At 42.9% G+C, this 23,467-nt stretch overlaps 2 protein-coding genes across 3 annotated transcripts in view; one reads left to right on the forward strand and one right to left on the reverse strand.

Moving 5' to 3' along the window:
- DNAH17 (dynein axonemal heavy chain 17) overlaps window positions 1–13,359 on the forward strand; it is a 111,352-nt gene extending 97,993 nt beyond the window's left edge. The window contains exons 70-80 of the mRNA XM_063121486.1: window positions 1,483–1,676; window positions 2,745–2,893; window positions 2,992–3,119; window positions 4,144–4,371; window positions 6,075–6,266; window positions 7,002–7,181; window positions 7,537–7,719; window positions 7,964–8,146; window positions 9,673–9,816; window positions 10,535–10,760; window positions 13,059–13,359. Coding sequence (XP_062977556.1) covers window positions 1,483–1,676; window positions 2,745–2,893; window positions 2,992–3,119; window positions 4,144–4,371; window positions 6,075–6,266; window positions 7,002–7,181; window positions 7,537–7,719; window positions 7,964–8,146; window positions 9,673–9,816; window positions 10,535–10,760; window positions 13,059–13,306 — 2,055 coding nt within the window. The 3' untranslated portion in view covers window positions 13,307–13,359. The remainder of the gene's footprint in view (window positions 1–1,482; window positions 1,677–2,744; window positions 2,894–2,991; window positions 3,120–4,143; window positions 4,372–6,074; window positions 6,267–7,001; window positions 7,182–7,536; window positions 7,720–7,963; window positions 8,147–9,672; window positions 9,817–10,534; window positions 10,761–13,058) is intronic.
- Window positions 13,360–17,384: 4,025 nt separating this feature from the next.
- PGS1 (phosphatidylglycerophosphate synthase 1) overlaps window positions 17,385–23,467 on the reverse strand; it is a 39,733-nt gene continuing 33,650 nt past the window's right edge. Inside the window, exons 8-9 of one of the 2 annotated variants that reach the window (XM_063120138.1) lie at window positions 20,597–20,745; window positions 17,385–17,508 (exon numbers count right to left, since the gene is read on the reverse strand). In XM_063120138.1, coding sequence (XP_062976208.1) covers window positions 17,395–17,508; window positions 20,597–20,745 — 263 coding nt within the window. In that variant the 3' untranslated portion in view covers window positions 17,385–17,394. Of the gene's footprint in view, window positions 17,515–20,596; window positions 20,746–23,467 lie in introns of both variants that reach the window. The other variant, XM_063120137.1, reaches the window with a different exon arrangement.

Raw genomic sequence — 23,467 nt, forward strand, 5'->3', positions numbered from 1 at the left:
CATGAAAAACCATTAAAAAACTAAACATGTGGGTGATTAAGATGTGCCGCCATATGCCTGGGCAAAGAGGAAAGTCTTAACCTGGCGCCGGAGAGATAGCAGCATTGGCGCCAGGCAAGCCTCGTCAGGGAGATCGTTCCATAGTCTGGGGGCCACCACCGAAAAGGCCCTGTCCCTCGTTGCCACACTCCGAGCCTCTCTCGTAGTAGGCACCCGGAGGAGGACCTTAGATGTTGAACATAGTGACTGGTATATTCACATCGGGAGAGGAGTTCCATCAGGTATTGTGGTCCCAAGCCATGTAAGGCTTTATAGGTCAAAACCAGTACCTTGAATTGGGCTTGGAAACATATAGGCAGCCAGTGCAAGCGGACTAGAGCAGGTGTTATGTGGTTGAACCTTAGCAACATTCATGCCGTTCGGTGCTGTGCTGGCCATTTAACTGTCAAGCTGGATTGTGAAAAAATATTATTCTGGTTATGGGGGATTTTGTATCCCATAATGCCACATTGTTACCCTTAGTGGAGAAGCCAGAAGCCAGCATTTCCTGCTATCAGCCCTGACCCTGAAACTGGCACACACACCCTGGCCACTGACACCCACTCCGTTAGAAACCCCAACATGCAGAGACTGGCTTCGAAAGTTTATAATGAGGGCTGGGGAAGAATTAAATCCTTGGCTTTGAAGCAGACTCCATAGCGTAGTCTTCTTCTCTGCTGTTCCTTTGTTCCTCTGCGGGCTTTGTTCATCCACCAAGGGGCCAGGGGTGGGGGTGAATAAGCTTATATTTATTTGCAAAAGGCAAGATGAGGCGTATGTTTCAGAGCAAAGGTGATGAAGCAGTGAGGCATAATGTATTTGCAAAGGACAAAGGTGTTGCAGGGTAACTTTACATTGCACCTTGGAAAAGGGGATTATCCAAAGGCTATTTAAAAATACCTTTCATAAATGTAATGTATAGATGGCCATCAATTTGTTACTGTATATAACTGAACAGGGTCTGAATGAACTTTGAAGGAACTCTGATCTTCAAATTGCATCAATCCAAACTGTCCTGTAAGCAGAAATGGTATTGGGGTAACAATTTACTCCATCATTAACATGGGTACCCCAAATGGAAAGTCCCCTTAGTGTCTCATGGGATCTCATGTTGTCCTGGGCAGCTTTTCATCTGCAGGGAGCAAACTGTTTATGGTCATTGACTGTTTTGGGGGGATATTGCCTACTGGGATTCCAGTGACAGTGGGGTGGTTCGCACAACATGACAGCCCACGGTTTAAATAACAGTTCAGGAAATTATTAGCAGAATAGCGGCGAAGCAGGCTTCAAGTGTAGGGCTGGAAGGGGATTGTGATCTTTAACATGGAAATGTCCTCTCAAGGGCACTAAGGAGAGGTGGCATTATTTAGACCCACTAGTGTTAACTGGGAACAAGCGGGCAAGGTGTATTCAGCGCCATATCCTCTGTTCATGTACTCTCAGGTACTCTCTGAGATGGATGAGTTCAAAAACTTGGACAGTGATATTGAAGGTTCTGCTAAGCGGTGGAAAAAGTTTGTAGAGTCTGAGACCCCCGAGAAGGAAGTATTTCCCAAGGAGTGGAAGAACAAGACAGCCCTACAAAAGCTGTGCATGATGCGATGCATGAGGCCAGACCGCATGAGTTATGCAGTCAAGTATGTGTTGTGTTCTTTCTACATCTTGAAAATGAGGGGAAGATTCCTGTAGTCCAGAGACTGGGATAAATTCACCATAAGGGTCTTGGTGCAGCCCGAGACAGACATTCAGCTTTGTGGGGTACTCCATGAACAGAAAATACGTCATCTTGGCTATTCACTTTCTGTTTTCTTGAACCTCCCTCCTTAGCTTTACAAGATCGGGCACATTCCCAAGGACCATCTAAAAGGCAGGTGACAAATATGTCCCTTCTACATAACAGCAATTCATTCAAACAGAGCAGGCTTCAGTCAGATCTCTCAGGGAAGGAATACATCCCATGTATGAGTCTGCCATTAACAGCTCCAGAAAGCTAGAACTACCAGTTTATGAAATGTTTTGGGGGCAGGGGGTGGGGTGGAGAGAGACTTCAAGACAAATAGAAGTTTATTCAGTGGATCTTCCATTTTAATTTTAGAGTTATCAAAATCTTTGTTTGAAACACTCTGAGAGAAGTCTTATTTTGTAATTATTGTGAGGGGTTCCCACCCTGTTAGAATACCAACCAAGCAGAAAAACTGGATAATCTTTCTTAGCTAATAATTAGTCACTGTTGCCACTTCATAGCACAAATTCAACTTTAGGCTGTTTCTAATGCCTCAAGGAACAACAGGTGTATTAGTAAGAAAATGTTTGTGACTAGCAAGTTTCCCTTAGAGAATCCCTGTAAGACCATATGACCAGAAACACCCCTTTCTGTGTGCATTAGTGCTGCCAGTGGATTCCACGGGGCTTCTACTATCACCACTGCTGTCCCAGCTCACAATGCAGAATGTGTTAGTCCCGGGTATTTACATATCTACTCAAACAGTGCAATTCTATGTATGTCCACTAAGAAGTACACCCTGTTGAAGTCAATGGGATTTACTCCCATGTACATTTGCGTAGGATTACAAGCTCTTGTTTTTCCACTAGTAGCCAAATGGTTTGGGTCTTTTATGGATTCTCTTTGTCAACATGAATTGACAGGAAACTCTGGGTATCCATCCTGCATTTCCTCCCCTCCCCGCCCCCAATGCTTTTCTTAGGAACTTTGTGGAGGAGAAGATGGGGAGTAAATTTGTTGAAGGCCGAAGTGTTGAATTCTCCAAGTCATATGAAGAAAGCAGTCAGTCTACCCCAATATTCTTCATTCTCTCTCCTGGAGTTGATCCACTGAAGGATGTTGAAGCCCTCGGTATGTTGGCAGCCTGGGTAAATGCACTGTTTAGCAATGTACCTGGAAAAGGCTTTAAACAATGGAAGATCATGTTTGGATTTTTCTCGTTTTCCTAGGTCAGAAGCTTGGCTTCGCCATAGATAATGGGAAAATCCACAATGTGTCCCTAGGACAAGGACAAGAGGTTGTGGCAGAACACGCTCTAGATGTTGCTGCAGTAGAGGGACATTGGGTCATTCTTCAGGTATTAAAAAGCCTTTATGGCTTTGTCTTCTGCACTTGCTCCATGCTTCCCTTGCATCCATGAGTTCAATAGTTCGTAGCAAACATTCAGTACTCGCGACTGGAGATAGGCAAACTCTCTGTAGTCCAATCCAGTGCTGCATGCCTGTGGTCCAAAAGGTTAGCCAAAATTAGGCTACGAATATATCCCGGTGCCCCCTAAGCCAATGACATTGTTACCGTATGCAGGACAACAGTGGGTGGGGTGTTTAAGATCCCTTTGTGTGGAAGCATCCAGTAACTTCACATCATGAATGGACCCCTCTGCCCTCCTTCACTGAAATAATCCAAAGCTGGGGGGGGGGAGCATTCTCAGTATGAAGGGTGAAGCAGCCCCCCCTCCCCTCTCCCCAGAGCTACACAGTGATGACAACATTGCCTCAGTAGGGACCATAAGACTCTGGTCACAGCAAAATTGAACTAGATGAGAAAAGTCTTCCTCTAACAAAGCCCAGAAGTGGGGAGGCGATTTAGTAAGTGGAGGGTTCGAGTTTGGTTGAACCAGAGATGGTTTTCAGGTCTGCCTGCCAGGCCCCCAGCGCCACTCCCAATGGGGCTGATGTAGCAGGGATTAAGGAGCTACATACACATACTGGGGGAAGTGTAAATAGCATACAGCAAGGGTTAGGCACACTGAGCGCAGACAACTTTAAACTGATTGCTGGATCAGCAGAAAGTGCCTAACCATACAAGAACATGGCATGGAAGAATGCAGGAAGCCGAAAATGTTCTCTTTCTGTTAAGCTGGACATCTGACGCTCTAGATCTTTATTCATTTTACAATGGAAATGCATCTTTTCTATCAGTGTATTTTTTTTTTCTATGACTGGGTGTTGTCCCCTCCGTGGAACAGGCAGAAAGGGCAATTTAAAATACCACTCCATTCACATCACAGGACCTTATAGCTGCAGTTAAAGAGATGTTTCGGAGGCGGGTGGAAGGAGGTTGATTAGCAGCAAATAACATGTGCATTATGTATCCTGCAGAATATCCATCTGGTCGCCAAGTGGCTGGGCACACTGGATAAGAAGGTGGAACGGTACAGCATCGGGAGCCACAATGATTACCGAGTATTCATGAGTGCTGAGCCTGCCCCCAGCCCAGATTCTCACATTATTCCCCAGGGACTTCTGGAAAACGCCATTAAAATCACCAATGAGCCTCCTACAGGCATGCATGCCAACTTGCACAAAGCCCTGGATCTTTTTACACAGGCAAGCAGGCTCTGCTGTCCAGTCTGCTATGATTCTGTAGTCTTAGCTGCAACTGCGTAATTAGCACTGTGACAGTTTTTGTCTGTTTGCTTGGGGATGCTAGCAGTGCCTTGGCTAGAAAGATAGTAATGCTCTTGTATCTCTTCTAGATATTCTAACTTACATTTCTCTCTGTAATATGCCGTTTTTGTTCACCTTCATATAGATTGACTTTTTTGACAGGGGATATTTTTAGACATTTATTAACTGCCCAGTGGTGGCATGGCAAACTACAGCAAACAAATATCTGGGCCTAGAAGATTGTTGTGCTCTTAAAAAATGGGGTTGGTCCAAGCCAGGATCTAAAATTAGCTCTTTCCATTATCTGGTTAGGTACAAGCAGAGCCTTTCGCATTGTGTATACCAAACACTCTCCTTCTTCGAGCAAAATATATTAAGCAAATTAAGGGTGTGTGTGTGTGTGAACTTTCTAATTATTGTATTCTGATCTTGTATGAACTTTAGAACAAGGGTTGTGAAGGTGGTTGGCAATCTCAAAGGGACATTAAAGTGGCGGAAGAATTGGGGAATGAGGATAAGGCCTCTTTGGAAAAAGAATTGATGGGAAGGAGCTGGTACGCAAGATGGTATTGCTTATCCACGGAGACTGATTGACACTAGCATTTTATCCCAGCACTGCAACATCTCACACAGCACACAATGCAATCTTCAATCCATTGTCCTAACACTTCTTCCCCAATATCACCCCGCCCCCAAAAAACTTACTTTTTTATGATGTTTTGCAGTGGCTGCAGTTTCTTTGCACTACCAGATCATGTGTGGTCCAATCCAGAGGTGGTATAACACTTACTGGCAAGAGTGGCTTTGAAGCTGTAGAACCTGTTTTGCAACATTTACCCCAACTTTCCTCCCTCGCCCCATCTTCCTCCTCTTCCCTGCTTTTTCCTTCTGTGGCTTGTAATAGGATTTGCGGGCAGGAAATCTATGATTATTTGTTTGGCTATTTTTCCCCTTTTCCCATTATTTGTTAAGTAATTTTTCACACAGCTGTGAGTGACCACACACTTTATCGTTAAGCCTGCATACCTGCACAGCATGCAGTTATTGGACTTCTTTTTTTAAGCAACCTGAAATGGCAACCTGACCTCCCACGTCTTCCTGTAAATCCAAATGATAAAACGCTTGTGCCCTTTCAAATTCCTCCCACAATTACAACAGACTGCATGGGTGTCTGGCACCTGATCATGTTATAAACACAGTGGGTATTGTGTTGCCTTGATTAACGTGTGCCCACTGAGCAGCAATTGTGTTTGGAAAAAAAGTACTGGCCTAGCAGTGCCTCACAAAGGCAGCTTCAGTGTAGCAGAGTAGTGCTAAAGGCATCTACCCCTGTGGAGATTATACTGCTCTTCCATTCCTCTGAAAAAAGGTTAAATGTTCTACAGTCTGAGACTGATGAACTACTTGGAAAATGTAAGATGACAAAGATTGGATGACAGCACTGTGTGGATGCTTTATAAAAAGTGAGTGGTTGTCTATTGTGGAAACCGCCTTTGTTACAATTGCAGTAGTTTAACGCAGGCTTACAACTTGCTTCTGGACCGCTACCCTGGACTACCAATAATAAACATCGCATCACTTAAGTATTGATATTCTGTCTTCTGTAAAAGCACTGCCTGATTACTTTTCTGGTTCACCTTTAGGATACCCTGGAAATGTGCACCAAAGAAATTGAATTCAAGTGTATTCTCTTTGCCCTCTGCTACTTCCATGCAGTGGTGGCAGAACGGCGGAAATTTGGAGCTCAAGGGTGGAATAGATCATACCCATTTAACAATGGAGATCTCACCATTTCCATCAACGTGTTGTATAATTACCTGGAAGCTAATGCGAAGGTAAAGTTGTGAAGACTCATTATTTCCATGCCAAAGCAACTGAAGCGGTAACCAAAAGCTCCTTGCTCCCTGATGATTTGATCAATGGACCACTAAGTCCTTTGGGGAATGGAGATCTGCTATTCCAGTTTACCATGGTTTAATGAGACCAAAAGTGTAAGGTCTTGGGACAGAGAAACACTGAACCGATTACCGTATGTTTGTAAAGATAGCATTCCCATTTTGTTGGGAGCTGTGCTTTTGGAGACTTTTGGAGCAGACTGCATTTTTCAACTTTTGGCTGTTCCTAGGAGAAGAGCAGGACCTCTTGCAACTAGAAAGTCACATTTTTCCCCTACTGTAAAATTGTAGTTGTGTTCATGCAGCATAATGTGTAGATATAATGAAAATCATTTTATTAGCCCCCTCAAAATCTTACACAAGTCCTCCTGAATTCCAAAGTGTGTGTGTGTGTGTGTGTGTTTTGGCCTTCATAGGCCGGGACCTGAGAAGTTTCCACTGGATTGACCCTTGCTAGCTACATGTCAGTCAGAGTGATTGCATTTGTTTAAAATATCACCTTTTCAAGATTTTTCTCTGCAATCATGAGACTTAATGTTCCCTTTAATAAGGGAATAAGTAAAAAGTTGAATTCCTTTGTAACATAGCCAGAGTATTTGGGTTCCTTTGACCACTTCTTAGTGTAGTACCCAAATATTCTTATTCCTCCATGCTGTGCTGGCATCTTCTCCCTAGGTTCCCTGGGATGACTTGCGCTATCTCTTTGGGGAGATCATGTACGGGGGACACATCACTGATGACTGGGATCGCAGACTATGCCGGACCTACCTAGGTGAATACATCCGCATGGAGATGCTGGAGGGGGAAATGCTTCTGGCACCAGGATTCCTTATACCACCCAATGCTGATTACAAGGTGAGGAAGAGTGTGATTCCAGTAACATTCAGGCAGAGAAGTGAAGGATTGCTACGTGAGAGACAACAGCAAGGAGTGGAGACAGGGAGACCACATGGAACAGTTAACTCCAAAGAAACAAAGGCAGTATTTCAGATGGCCACGAGAAGAAGTATGACAGTTGTGGGCATGATGGCTAGAAGTCCCTGGGGAAACAGCGAGGCCAAATCGGGAGGACAGCACTGATTATGAGTGCATAGCTAACTAGAAGGCAATGTGAAGGGAAGGACATGCTGGCTGGGCTACATAGCTGGAGCAGCTGCTGCTGAGCAGCAATTAATACCTGCTAAGATTCCATATAATACATCTTTTATAGGGATATCACGAATATATTGATGAAAACCTCCCACCCGAGAGTCCCTACCTTTACGGGCTTCACCCAAATGCAGAGATTGGCTTCCTCACTGTCACCTCAGAGAAACTGTTCCGTACGGTGCTGGAAATGCAACCCAAGGAGTCAGATGCTGGAGGAGGAACTGGTGTGTCCCGAGAGGAAAAGGTAGGGGGGAAATCACAATCGGTTTCCTTCAGCAATGAATCTCAAGGATCAGTTGCTCTTTGAGTTCTAAATTGGGTGGTGTTTGATGGGTTTCTAATTAGCAATCAGTTTTAAGCTAAAGTTGTGCCCCTGTCCACCCCCGCTGCTAAACTGTTTTTTGTTTTTGTATGTGTTTGGCCGGAAGACCCATTATTCTAGTGATTTCCTTACTTTGTGGAGCATTTTGAAGTTTTCTGTGTGATAGGTGAAAGCTGTGCTAGATGAGATCCTGGACCGGCTTCCAGAGCTCTTCAATATGACAGAAATCATGGCAAAGGCAGCAGAGAAAACCCCGTATGTGGTGGTTGCCATCCAGGAATGTGAACGAATGAACATCCTTACCAGCGAAATCCGACGTTCTCTGAAAGAATTGAACTTGGGCTTAAAGGTAGGGGTATAGTATATGCTGCTCGTAATAATGTATGAGAATATTTTTTTAATCTATATCAGTTAGCTTACTGACATCTAGGAATGTTGGAGAAATCTGTTTGGGAGATGGAAATCAACAAGTTTTCCTAGGCTAGTCCACCCCCCTGCCGACTTTGTTTAGGCTCCTGCTGCTGCTCCCGACTCGATCTGCAGTGAGTTGGTCCAGTTCACGGGGAGGTTCTGCAATGTGTGCAAATTAGGGTCAAATTTGCACAACTTACAATCAAATTTGTGCAAATTGCAGGACCTTCCAAAAAAATGCACAAAAAGGTTCCTGGAGTTTGGGGAATAGCCCAAAGTTCAGCTCACACATGGAAAGAGAGTCATACACACTGCTGAACTCCGCTGAGCCAAAAAATAACCAGATTTCCGAGCAACGGATATCCTTACTGACATCATGAACTGGCACAGGAAAAATAAGTGGAGACAAATTCTCAATGTTAAAAAAATGCCAGATCATCAAGTCTTCGATTTCTTTCCTGCCGTCTCTAGTGGTTGCTCTTTATCTGAAGAGCACTTTAAATTGGTAGACAATAATGCTCATTTTCTAGCCTGAATATTGCATAATCAGCAGAGTTTGTGGACACAAACACATGAATATCAAGGGAGATGGCTCTCAGGTGCTTGGCGTGATCCTTTGCTTTTACATTCACTGGCAGGTGGTTGACTTTAGTGCAGAGGATATTCGCTGCCTAAGGACTCTTCCAGACAATCTGTCAATCAATGCATACTTCAATCAAATTTTACTTTAGCACTGAATTCCCACCAATCTAGCAAGTTGCGAAGGGGAGTGGAGAGCAGTAGAAACGTAGCCTTGCTCCAGGCTTTGCTGTCTAGCAGTTTATTTTCCGTAAAACTAAACAAGCACCCTTAGAATTGTTTGTTCTGGCCCAGAAGAGAGACAATGCATAGTCACTGGAGGTAAAGTAGCAACTGATTGGTTGGGGAAAATACACTAGCTCCAAAAGCTCCCCATGATGGTACAAGGGCACATATGGCAGCTCATAAAAATTGGTTACAGACTACCACGCTGAAACTATAAAGTACAAGAATGTTCACACAGCAGGCTATTTTTTTTTAAAAAAAAAAAGTTAAAAGATCAAAAAAGTGTGTGTTGTGTATTACGCTGTTAAGCATTCATATCACAATTACACAACTACCTAGCATTAGCAATTATAGCACTAGCTGGGAGGACAAGTAAATCTATTTTTCTCAGCAATGTGAGTGCTGGGAAATTTAAATTGTCACCTTGAAGAAAAATGCCTGGAAATTGCACCACAAGTGAGGAATGACAATACATTTATTGCATAAGATATAATCTTGAAAGGGCCTTAATTAATGCCAAAGCACTTAGTTAATCAGAACCTTAGATCAACAGGGATGCCATTTTCATAACAGTACACTGTAATCCAAATGAATTACATAGCCGTAAGACGTTATGATGGAGGAAGCCAATTAAAAACATTTAATTTGTTTTTCTCAAAGGGAGAGTTGACAATCACAACAGACATGGAAGACCTATCCAATTCTCTTTATTACGATAATGTGCCTGACTCCTGGACAAACCGTGCCTATCCATCTTTGCTCAGTTTAGCAGCGTGGTATGCTGATCTACTCCTCAGAATCAGGGTGAGGGAGAAGTTGCCTTAGTAACTATGTATGTTAGTTAAAGCTTAAGTACAAGTTTTCCATTTTCCTGGGAGTTCAGTTACCAGGCTGAAAATTCAGAAAATTCCATAGTAATTCTCATGAGTGGCTGTTTTTGCACTGATTCTTCCAGTTTTATTCCAATTGGACATTTTAATGCTTAATTAAAAATAATAATTTACAACTGTCATTGCATGTAGAGTTGGGCATGTAGCATTTAGAGCAAAGGTCTAGACATCTGCACAGGATTTGACACATGATCTGGAAGTTTTTTTCAAATTTTAAAATGAAGAAAAACTGAAAGGGGATTGTGCTTTACCAGGAGATTTTAAAAGGCAGAGCAATGCGGTACTGATTTTCTTTGTGTCTGTATACATTGGCATCTTTTTCATACCGAAGTACAGATACTCAAAGTTGATTCAAACCTCTGAGGATGTTTATTTTAAACCATCCAATTCCAGTCAGTACTGCAAGTTTCACCTAAGCAGATTTTGCCAGTGCAAATTCCACCCAGAGAGCTTCGGCTATGGGGCAGTATATAAATGTAATAAATAAATAAATAAATAAATAAATAAATAAATAAATAAATAAATAAATAGTGGGCTTCTTTGGGGACATTCAGGACTAGCTCAAACTCCAACATAAAGAATATACTCCTTCAGCATACATTCCTACATATTATGACCATTTATATTTTCAGGAACTGGAGGCCTGGACAACAGATTTTGCCCTGCCCACAACTGTGTGGCTAGCAGGTTTCTTTAACCCTCAGTCTTTCCTCACAGCCATTATGCAGTCCATGGCTAGAAAAAATGAGTGGCCTCTTGACAGAATGTGCCTTTCAGTGGAAGTTACCAAGAAGAACCGGGAAGATATGACAGCACCACCTCGAGAGGGCTCCTACGTGCACGGACTCTTCATGGAAGGTAAAGACAATCTGGCATATTACTGTAGATGAGGAGTGGGCAAACTGCGGCCCTCAGCCTAGTTTCACACCATCCTCAAGCCTAATTTCAAAAGCCCTCTCTGCAAGCAATCAGTTCAGAGATCTGGCAATAGTGTTCTGTTCCTGCCACAGCAGCTTGCTGGGATGGCTGTCAAGGACAGCGAGTGTATGTATCGTATACTGAGTATCAAGGAGAAAGCGGGACCTACTTTTGACTCCCGTGACTGACTTCAGGCTTTCCCACCATATATGGCCTCTGACAGAAAGAAAAGTTTGTCACCCCTGCGATAGACTTAAGCAGAATTCTTATTGAGCAGTAGGAGACCAACAAGTTTCTGCTTTGTCCAGTTCTATCGTAGGGGAAGCAGGTTTCTCCTATTCTTCACGTTTCTATTTCCCTCCTATGTTATTTCTTTGAGAGTAGAGATGAAGGTGGTAGAAGAGACTTACTCTCGTTTGAGAGCTTTTTATGCCATCAGTGCTTCAGCTGCCAGATGTATCAGAGAGAAAAAGGTACAAGAACACAGGATTCCTTATCATGTGTTCTAAAAATGTTATTTTTAAGGACAGGATTTTCTGTCGTAGTTAGCTTGCTGGCTAAATACTAAGTTTAAAAAATGAGCTCCCCCTGGTCAGAAATAATAATAATAATAATAATAATAATAATAATAATAATAATTATTATTATTATTATTATTATCCCGCCTTTTGCCCAATGCTGGGCCTCAAGGCGGCCTTACAAGGTTTAAAACATACATGGGGTTGGGGTGGGGAACATAAACGTTTAAAATACACAACAAAATTATAAGACATTAACATAGATGGAGTGCCAGATTATTCTCCAAAGGCCTGCTGGAACAAAAAAGTTTAAGCCTGCTTCCGAAAGCCCATCAAGGAAGGAGCCAGCTTAGCTTCCCCGGGAAGAGCGTTTCAAAGCACTGGAGCAGCCACCGAGAAGGCCCTCTCACATGTTCCCACCAAGCGTGCCTGTTAAGATGGTGGGACCGAAAGAAGGGCTTCTCCAGAAGATCTCAAAACACCGGCAGGCTCATAAGGGAGAATACGGTCTTTCAAATAACCTGGACCTGAGCCATATAGAGCTTTATAGGTCATAACTAGCACTTGCCCGGAAACAGACTGGAAGCCAGTGGAGCTGTTTTTAACAGGGGAGTTGTATGTTCCCTGTAACCAGCCCCAGTCAACAATCTGGCTGCAGCTCTTTGAACCAGCTGGAGTTTCCGAACACTCTTCAAAGGCAGCCCCACGTAGAGTGCGTTACAGTAATCCAATCGGGATGTAACTAAGGCATGTGTGACCATGGCCAGATCTGACATCTCTAGGAACGGGCACAGCTGGCACACTAGCTTTAACTGTGCAAATGCACTCCTGGCCACCGCTGAAACCTGGGCATCCAGGCTCAGGACTGAATCCAGAAGTACACCCAAGCTGCGGACCTGTGTCTTCAGGGGGAGTGTGACCCCATCCAACACAAGCTGAATCCTTATTCCCTGATCTGCCTTTCAACTGACCAGGAACACCTCTGTCTTATCTGGATTAAGCTTCAATTTGTTTGCCCTCATCCAATCCATTACTGCCAACAAACACCAGTTTAGCACAGAAACCACTTCCTTGGAAAAGATTATTTTCTACTCAAAGTACTTCTGAGTTTCCAATTTATACTTGCATTTCAAACACATTTGCCCCACCACCACAAAAAAGAAATTAGACAAGTGTTTAGATAGCTGCCTTTTTTTAATTTCATAACACTTCAGCATGTCAGCAGGGGGCAGCACATGCCCATTATGTCATCACATTGAATGGATTTTTTAAAGGAAAATGAACAGACACAAGTGCTGAATTGCCCTTGTTAAAGTACACTTTGTTTTTAGGCTAGGACTGTAATATCTAGGAGAAATCCTTTTTCTAGTAGCTATTACTTTAAAGGGGGCTTTACTACTCAACTATAGATAGGCTTTATGTTGCCTACAAGACTAAATGAAAGAGCTAGTGGGAGGAAGAGTACATAGTTTTCTATAGCACAGCTATAGGCACAGGGGAAAGTATGAATCCAGATTTTTTAAAATCTTGTTCATAACACTGCAAAATGCTTGTTGGGATGCCCCCAAAGCCCCACCCAAGCTCAGGCATTTAGCCTTTAGCCATGCTGTTAAAGATAGAAGGTCTATAGTAGTGCTGGGCTCCCTTTCCTTAGCATGTGCTGCAAACAAAGTGCCCTCTAGAGTGAAGGTCTTGAGAGTTCGGTCCTCTCTTGCTGCAGGTGCACGCTGGGATGTTCAGACCGGTGTCATCAGCGATGCACGCCTGAAGGAGTTGACGCCTGCGATGCCAGTCATCTTCATCAAGGCCATCCCTGTGGATCGCATGGATACCAAGAACATGTATGAGTGTCCTGTGTATAAGACACGTATGCGGGGGCCCACCTACGTCTGGACATTCAACCTGAAGACAAAAGAGAAGCCAGCTAAGTGGATTCTTGCAGGGGTTGCTTTGCTCTTGCAAGTTTAAAGCCTGAGCTGACAACCAAGCCCTGCCCACTCCATCATGTCACCACTACCCCCTTTCCCAGAAATCTAGAGCAAGAGAGTTGTTTGCATGTTGCCAATAAAAAGTACATTCCTTAGAGGTGAGTCTAATGTGATGTTGATCCTCAGGTGCTTATAAACAGTATTGTACAATAATTTACGGCAGCCTGCTACCAATGATAGAAAACTTGTCCAGTCAGCATTGGCTCTGCACCAGCACACAGGAAAGAACAAAGAAGTCTGTGTACATTTTGTTTGCAGGGGCCATCTGGATTCTTTTTCTACTTCAAACTCACAGATTAGCGGTTGCTGCTTGTTTAGTGCTCCATAGCAATCAGGGTGCTGCACCCCAGGATTCCTGAAGTCTGAAGAATTAGATTAGAAGTGATTTTATGCGTCATTATGCCTGTGTCACACACACAAGACTTCTGTTCTTCCCAGGCAGGAAGCCCACTAGGGAGCAAAGGCACTGAGAGCACTTCTCCACCCTCTGCTAGTTGAAACACAAGTATCTATAGAGCTCCACAAATTATGCCTGGTCTTAGTGTCCGAAAACAATTTCTGCTAGCCAGCAAGTATATAGGCTCAAGTACCTCCGTACACATGCAGAGTTGGTTTTCGTTTCAATCCAGCCTGCCCCTCCCACAGAATTAAGGAGAAGGGCTAATAGTACTGGGGGTGTTGCTCCCCTTAAGCCCAAGCCCCCTGCAGGTCGCTTTTTGAACCTTAGAGTTTCCTGGAAAACCCCAGCAAAGCAAGCATCTGTTTTCGAAACCAGGGGAAAAGCCTAGGAGGGATAGTCTGTCCCTCTCTCCCAAAGAAAGCAATTTCAGATTTTTCTTCCTTCTTGTGGCACTCCCATTTACAACCTAGTATTTTCTGTTTATTTCTTACTCAGCCTCCAGAAGACAAAATAAGGAAACTAAATTGCTTTGAGTTCCAGGAGAATAGTGCTGGGGAGGAGCAAAAAAGACTGCATAGGGGAAACAGCATTGCATGTGGAGAGGGACAGAAATTAACCAAGCAACACCTGACAGAAATTGAAAATGGTAGGGCCATGCCTCCCCCACCCAGCCTACCAATCAGATCTGCAATACTCCCAGGAAGGGACAGGAAAGAGAAGAAAACACTGCAGAAGCTATTCAGAACTAGATTACACCATCTGGGTTCACATAGCGCTAGCCCACCATGGGTTATCATGCTGTCTGGACACAGTTCATTTTCTGCACTGTGGGTTATCGCATTGTCTGAGAGCAGCATGTTTTCCACAGGAGTGCTTATTAATCATGCAGTTTAGTTTAGTTTCCTCGAACAACCTACCTCTTGTTGTTGTGTTCTTTAAGGTGGTTAACAACCCTAAGGAAAACACGCTGCGTTCAGACAACATGATAACCTACCTTGCAGAAAATGCATTTTCCAGACATCACGATAACCCATGGTTCAATAATAATCCACACTGAGTTGGTTAGCATATTGTGTGAAGCCAGCCACACACACTCTCCCCCCAAAATCTGCTCCACATTTTTCTGACAACCTATTTAGCTGCTATAATTCAACTTCCCTGAGCATTCTTGCCTGCCAAGTTCAAAATTTCTCCTCCTGGCCTGTTGGTGAATGGTTTTTTGGAAGGCCAAGCAAGCCCTCTACACAGGGCGCTAGGAACAATTTTCAAGTCGTTCTTACAGAGATAACTATAACATTTACAGACAGTGCCTTAAGGATAAGGGATCCAGTGGACACAGTGCTCCCATCACTCTCCATTGGCTCCTGCTCCTATTTTAACTCCAATCTATCTCCATTATTGTTCTCCCTGCACTCCCTCCTGCCATCTGTCAAAGTGCGACCCAATAACAGACTCAGAATTTATTTTGGTCACCTGGCTTACTAACACAGCATGCTGCAGAGGGAACCTGAAGAAAAACTAGATTAACTTTAAACCAGTGGTGGTCAATCTGATGTTGTTGGACTCCAGTTCTCATCATCCCTGCCATTGGCTATGCTGGTTGTGGCCAGAGTCCAAAAACATCTGAAAAGCCAGACTGCTCAGCCTGCACAAAACACATACTGAGGAAAAATCATATTTATTCAAATACGCATAATGGCACAGCGTTCACCCTCTGTCATTATTGTTCTTAAGGAGAAAGTTTAAAAAGTTCGCCATTCCCAGGAGCTACAACCAAACGCACAAAAAAACTTATATGCAACAACTCCATTGTAGTGTAGAATACAATTTTCAACTTCCTGAGAATTTCCACCTTCATTAAAAAAATAAAGTCTTTGTCCTTTCCACTGCAAAGATATAACTGAAAGCATGTGGGCAATGCCCATTGAAATCTCATGTCCGGAAGCATTGCTGCATAAGATTTCTAATGGCTAGGGGTAGGCTTTCAGCATCCTGTATATCTCCTTGCTCCTCCCCATGGCTAGCAAAACCAGAATAAATGTGCTTATTTGCATAATGTTGCCTTTCTTGAAGCATAATTTGGATTGCCTGGATTAGACTGCCAACTTTTTTTTAGCATCAAGTAATCACAAACCTTACTTGTAATAAAAGGTAATTACTAAGGAAATAAATCATACCAAAACCACAGAATGTAATACTCCCCCCCCCAAAGCAAGTTATAGAAAACCCTCTTTCTGAAAGTGACTGTTCAGATACTTTTATGGTGAATTTGAAGCTGTATGAAACTGAACAGTAGCAGTAATAAGAAACCTACTCTCATGTGGTTTCCCAGATCAACTGGTGCAGTTCTCCAAGTGAGTCCCCATTCAATCTCACACATGAATGACAGACTCTGGCTCACTGCTAGCTATGAAAGCTTTATGAGAAGTCCAAGTAGACGGGGTTTTCCCTCTTGCATGATTTAGGTCCCATAGGCACAGATCTACTGGAGGAAGAGGGAGTTTCACCTTTAGGGTTTGGCCCCCACTACTCTAACCATCACCAGTTTCGGTGCTTGGAAACCTTGACTCTGTTTTTCTTCATCTAATATAGAGGAAAGAATTTTACCCTTTCCTCTATTTTTGTTAGGCTTTGTTCTACCTTTGAATTCTTTGGGACAAGTAACCTCACTTTTCTTGGAGATGCAGAGCCAGAAATCTAATTAGCTACCAGCAGCCATCAAAGGTGTCCAAAAACAACAAAGAAATGAGACTGCAATCCAAAACAAATAGCCAGTTCTCAGAGTCCCTTTTCCTACTAGCACTGGAAAAGAACAGAAGACGGACACTGGAAAATTATCCAGATGCTGCTGGTGGCTGGCATGTCTTAAATAACTATGACAGGCACACGGAACAGAATCACTGGTAATCAATAAAATTAAAATGTCCATGCTCCAAAAGAGGGTGGAATGAAAGAAGAGCATTAATACAAATGCTCATTTCAAAACAGAAGAAAATGGGGAAACCAAGTTTAATCCAATTTCTGCTCCAATTGGAGTTCAGTGAATACAACATGATACTCTTTGTAACAGAAATCAAACAAGAAGTAGGAAATTCTAATGCTAATTAAATGAATTTAAAATGCCACCTCACTGTTCGACAGGCTCCTTGCTCCCAAAAATGAAGTCCACTCATTTCCCAAGTTAATACTCCGAAAGGAGAGAGAAAAGACTGTTACAGCCTGTCCCCTACTACATCCTTACTATGGCCACTTCTTCAGATGCTTTCTTTCTCTGGGCACATTGAAGCGAGACATGTCATTCATACCAGTAAAAAAAGTAGCTCAAAGTTTTTGAGACCCAACATACTTCCTGGAGTGAGCTTCATCCAAGTTCCTAGGGAGACCCAGTTATTTTAGACATAACTTTTGAAGTTTCCCCAGAAGAATCAGAAAGACTGATACAGACAAATACGATTTAACAGTAATTACCAACAACAATCCCATACAGGCTCTTGAGCACCAAGCTTTATGCTGTGCGAAGAAAGTACTGCTCTAGAGAGAAAGACAATTAAATGCAATCAACTCATGCTTGTTTCCTCTTGACTGAAGTGCTTGCCAAAGGGAGGAGGATATAAACAGCAACATACCAAACTCATCCAATGGACCAGCCTCTGTCTTCTTTTTTTTTTTTAGAAGAAGTTTTTAATCAGAGGTGTCACCATCTTCACCCACAGCTTAACATAGCGACTGGGCTGCTCAAAGGTCGAGGCCGACACTGTACCAGAACGCAAATAAAGTTGCTCCTGCTCCTACAGAGAGAGGAAAACTATTACATGATTGTGAATATTTGCTCTCTTCATGGCCAGCAAAAAGTTCTTCCTATACTGCACCTACTGTCACAACTCAAGATTCTTGCTGAAAGAAAAGTCTACCATCATTGTCTACCTTAACTGTTTTGAATCAAATTGCAAGATCTCCTCAAGATGGAAATATCTCATCTCATCACACATTCCCCTGAAGAATGAGAGCACAGATCTAAACTTCAAGTCAGCCTGCCAAAGCTTTCCAAAGTTTGGTATCTCAGGTGCCAGCTGAGCCAAACCCAAGTAATGACACACAGAGAACCCAATCCACGTGTGTATACAAACACAACAAGGAGGAAAGGATTGCAAGATTTGACCCTGCAGTTATTCTTTTTCCCGTAATACAGCCAAACCCTGAACTATAATTGTCCGAAAAGGAAGCCTGGCTTTAATCTCCAGAGACCAGACTGCTCATTTCTCTTTAGAAAAAAAGCTCCTAGGCTGCATTTTAAAATGAATGTGCCGTCAAGGTTTCGATGCAGTTCCCAGAAATACTAAGCTCCTTCAGAGTATAAACAATAGAGCTGGAGGGAAAAGTGAGCGTCTCTGTTACAATGGTTACACCACATGATATCTGAAAGCACAGCTTACATCACAGGGATACTTTTTTTCTCTGACTTAACAAGATGTGTTACTGTACATGCAGAGCCCTGACACAATTATGGGACCTCTTCAACCAAGCCTGGCACAGCTCACTCCTGATAGCCACGCATGTTATAACGTCCCTGAGCCCAGCTAAGCAGATCTAGCCCATGAGGTTTAGGCTCTGCAGACTGAATTCCTATTCACTTTTTTCTTTTGACTCCCTGTAATCTAGATTCCATTCCAGGCTGATCTTTAAAAAAATCAAAATGTAAACTGCGACCCTTTGACTCACTGCCCTTGTGAACAAGCACCTTCTGTGTTCTCCCTGATTATTAATCTGTTTTGGCCATTTGAAGTATGGAAAGGTGCTGGTGCATCTGATTTGAAGCAACTCTCCAAAACATGGTTTGCTTTGTAGTGTTATGCGGTAATTGTAGCTTAGGCAGAGTGCAGTTAGAAAAATCCCAGATGATTTCAAGCAGGGCTAATTTAATCTCTGCCACTGAGCAGTGGGAGTGACATTAAACACTGTGCTAATGCTGCTAAGACTGTGTGCTAGGCACTGTACAGAACACACTCATTATACAGCCCTTCCCCAGAAGGCATGCAATCTCCATGGAGCAGGAGGAGGAAGAGAAATAAGGCAGAAACTGGGGAATAGATATAAAATGAGAAAGGGCCTTTTCTAAAGGGCGAGTAGCCACAGACTTCAGAAGTGAGCAATTCCAAGAACCTTCCACCTGGATCCAACAGAAAGTATTATAGCAGAGGAAATTAGGTTACTGGACAAGCAGGACTTCTTCCATAACTATTCCCTAAAAGTGGGACTAAGCAGTTTGCAATGCAGTGAGGAGGAGGCTGCTGTTTGAAGGACAAGTAACAGCAATGCTATGTGAAGATGGCTCACTAAGTAGTCACCTAAACGCTTACAGCACTTCCAATGGATCATGATACATGAAACAAAATAAGAGCTGGTCCATTCTCCAGCACATGGAGAGGAATCATGGGAGAGGCAAAGTCTTTTCACACTGCACAAGGCTTCAAAGTTGGCAAGTGATGGCATGAACTGCTCTTCCCAGTTTACTCTTCCCCAATAACTGGGGGGGGAGGGCAACTAGCAAGAGCGATTCATGTCACTTCTTGCCTCCTCAAAAGCCTTGCACAATGAGAAACAAGATCCTAACCCCAAGTCCCCTGCACTTACCAGAGCCTTGTTTCATTTTGCAGAAACCAAAGGTTTTTGCAGAAGCCATATAGCTTTCACTGCATCTGCCTACCCCAAAATGAGCATGAAGGGAGATACCAGCCTTGAGTACATACAGAGAGATTTAATAGCGAATCTCTCCAAAATATAGCTGCCTAGTACTCCAAGCCAACATATGCCGCCCCCTGTATTTAACAGCCTGAACTCATACCTGATTTCTGTGCTTTGATTACAGTGAAGACTCAAACACAGGTTTTACTCAACATTCTAAATGTACATTTGTGCAGATTTGGGGTTTTCATTTTCAGTACCAGGGATCTTTCATGTATATAAATTTCAATTGAAAAGTTGGACAGGGAAAAAATTAATGTGATTGTTCCTCGACATGTATGTAATGCAAATCACTTTCAACCTTAGTACAAGTAATTGTAACTAAGTTTGGATGAACCAAATCTTGCAATATACATGTGCAAACCTGTCTTGCTGTGTCACACAGATCTAGACTTAGGAAGGCCAATTTAAAAAGCAGTTCAGGATGAGCAAATGAATGGAGACAGAAATCAAGGCCATGCAAGCAGACAGATAGTATCATGCAAATTTTAAATATATTTGCAGTCTGCAGGAGCATTAACACAAAGAAATGTTACAAGCCCAGAGTAGCGATCATTTTATTAACCTTAGAAACCAGACAGCTAAATTAAAACCCACCACATATGAAAAGGTAACACTGCCATTCGTTGGTTCAAAGGATGAGACTACAACTCTCTCCTTTTCTGACATCCTTCCTCCCTGATATGTGGAGAGAAAGGAAGACAGAAAGCAGCTACAGATTTTTCTTCTTGTTATAATATTCAACAGGTTTGTCTGGAGCTACTTGAAAGTGCCTGTTGGTAATCAGTTGGCTGCTATACTCCACATAAACCATTCCTTAGATGGGGACAATCATCAAGTCAGAGAAAGAAAGCATATGAATGAATTAGGTCCAGAGTAGCTTTGCTTTCAAACTTTCCCCATGTTGTCTTCATCCTCCAGAGTGAGCCAGTTCTTATTACTCCAGATCCATTCTGGCCTACAGCAACTATTTGTGGGAACACATAATCATCACTGTGACCTCAAGTGGGAGCTAATGAAAGCTCCCTTTGCTCAGTTTTGAATTACTGCAGTTTTCAAACAAACATCTTCCCTCCACCCCATCATAAAGCACAGCACTCCCAATACCTCAGCCTACGAGCTACTCACCTGATGGAATTGCTGCTGTAGGGCTTTGTTTTCTGTCACTATTGCAACCTGTGCTTCTAGGTCCCGATGGACCGACCGGTACCCAAAATTAGGAGAGCCAATCAGAGTTAAGCAGGGTAGATTGCTTCCTGCCAGGTACAACCAGAGGCCTGCAGGGAAACATGGGGAGAAAGGAAATGTGGCAGACAAAGGAAGTGACCATGGTAGCTGCTACAAGCCACAAACAATAGTTTGTTCTTGAAAGGAAAAACAAAACATACTAAAGATATTGTTCAATTTCCTAGCAGTATAAATGAATAAGCAACCAGAAAACAGGAACACTTCCCTGAAGACAGTGTCATACAACCCACAGGTGATGGCACAGAACTCAACAGGGTACCTGACTGCACCTATGGAGACTGACCTGACTCAGCCACAATCCTTGCACTGTAGGGTGAAGCAGGCCATGCTCTGGGTTCCATTGAAGCGCACATTCCACACTCCATATTGGTGCAGTAAGAGCACAGGCCCTAATGTTACACTTATCATATTTAGAAATAAAGCAGGAAAGCCAAGCTTGCAAGACTTCCTAAGATTTAAGCACAGCAAAGATTAAGATTAGTACTATCCTTAAGATTAGTACTATCCACAAAATGCTAACACATGTCGACACAGCTCAGAGTTGTTTGCCCAAATTTACATAAAGGGAAATTAAGAAGTTGGTGTCAATTGCACATTTCGATTTTACAGTTTTATAATTATCAACTACCCTGAGGATTTTTTTAAAAAAAAACTAGGGGCCTCACACATATTCAAGCTTTAGATTCTACCATGTGGGTTTCTCCCATCTAGAATGTAAGTGCACCACATGGGAAGAGAGCTCACCAAGTGACTGATTGTGAATGGCTTTCCTTTTCCTCACCTCTCCACAAACTGATGCATCAAGTGGAGTATGCAAATATGCCAGACCATGGCCAAGGGCTTCCCCTCTGGCTTCATCGAAAAGAAGAATTAGTAGAAGAAAATGGTTTCCCCCCACTTAACAAAGCAAGCATCTGCTGGATGTTCAGATTACTGTTGGATGCTCAGGTAGCGACTGTGCCGGGAGGAGGGTAGGCTGTTTAGGCTGACAGTTTAGGCTGACATGCCAATTGTGTTCATTTCAGGGAAGGCTGAGCCTCACACAATGGCACATGCCTTGGTAGCATCAAGACTGGACTGCTACAATACTCTACAAGGAGCTATGCTTGAAGAAGCTTCAGAAGCTTCCATCTGTCCAGAACTCAGCAGCAAGGATGCTCAAAGAAACACAGTACAGCTGTGTGAATACATTATACTCATTTTAGAACATCTGCACTGGTTACCAATAGGCTTCCAGGGTACCTATAGCCCCCAATGCGTTGGACACCCAAAGAACTCCCTCCCATCTCACCCTGCCCATACCCTAAGATATAATGCAGAGGTCCCTTCTTTGCATCCCAACACTGGTAGATGCTGAGTTAGTCAGGAAGCATTACAGAGCCTTTTCATGGCTGCACTACAATTGTAGAACACTTTCCCACAGGAGGTTTATTTTACTTTGTCTCTTTTCATCTGCCACCAGCAGGTAAATACAGACATTTTATTAACCTTGGTATCTTAAACTGGCTTTAATCTTTTAATTATCTGTTATGTTGTTTATTTTTTGGTTTTAAATTGTGTAACTGTTGATTGTTTTATTCTTTGAATGTTCACAGACACCTTGAGCTCTCCTCTGGTAAATGGAAAGGCACAATATAAATTATTCTAATAAACCAGTATCCACTAAAAGAAAGCTCTTGCCCCCAGCAACAACTGTGTTACTCATATCAGCACCACAGTGGAGAAGCAATAGTACAGGAAGTAGTTTATTCTAAAAGGAAAGGCTTTCCAGCTAAAAACAATGAGCATCTCCCAGAATAATCGGAGCCAAAAGGTGGCTAATTCCTTGCCTGTTTCTAGAATTTAGCCTCCACTCAAGCAATCACCTGTGTACTGCTTTGCAATTTCTGCCTGTTCGTGAGCAGAGGATGCCTGTTACTGCACTGTTTCGCCATCTTTCTTCCCATCCCTTTCCTTCTCTTCCCCCACCAAAAGAGTACAGACGAATATCCCAAAACCACTGACATGAAAAAGCTCTACAACACACAACACACACATCTGACTTCCCTAAATGCCTGGGTCTTATTACTATAGTAGCCTTTGGTTGTAAAAAGTATAAAGGTTAGTTCAAGTACCTGCAACAAAGCAGGAAGTGTCATAAAAATCCTAACCGGTGAACTTATAAAAACACAGACCAACTAAGCATGCAACCAGCTGACAGCAGGTGGGATCAGGGTGCGCTAGTGCCAAGTGTGCTTGCAGAGGTATTCACCACTGGGACATCTAGCAAATACCACTTGTGCTGTTAAATCTCTAGTTTAAAACTGATTAGGCACCACTATTATGCATTCAGCTAAATTTTAGCTATTGTAAGTAAAAAGAGAATTCCCACCCCCCACCCCCGCATTCTTCAGCAATCTTGTATATATGAATTAATTGTCCTTTATGTCACAAGTTACTGTGCCCATGTTTGAACAATGCCTCCCTGTTAGGGCAAACAAGGTCTTTCATATTAACTTCAGATATATCACTGCTTTTGCTTTTTTACAGAAGGGGAATAATCTAGTTATCTTGACACACTCAATGCAGGGGCTTGTATTCCAAACCACATATTGTTACTGTAATTCTAATCATCCCACAATCAACTTTCCCTACTGAATACCCATTACTTAAAAAAAAACACTGCTCAAGCTAATGCTCAAGCACTGCATACAACCAAGCCATGCAGAAAGGAGGGACAGGAATGCCTGCAGGCATGCTGGAATTTGACTT

This window comes from Elgaria multicarinata, chromosome 3, assembly GCF_023053635.1.
Source record: "Elgaria multicarinata webbii isolate HBS135686 ecotype San Diego chromosome 3, rElgMul1.1.pri, whole genome shotgun sequence".
Classification (NCBI taxonomy): domain Eukaryota; kingdom Metazoa; phylum Chordata; class Lepidosauria; order Squamata; family Anguidae; genus Elgaria; species Elgaria multicarinata.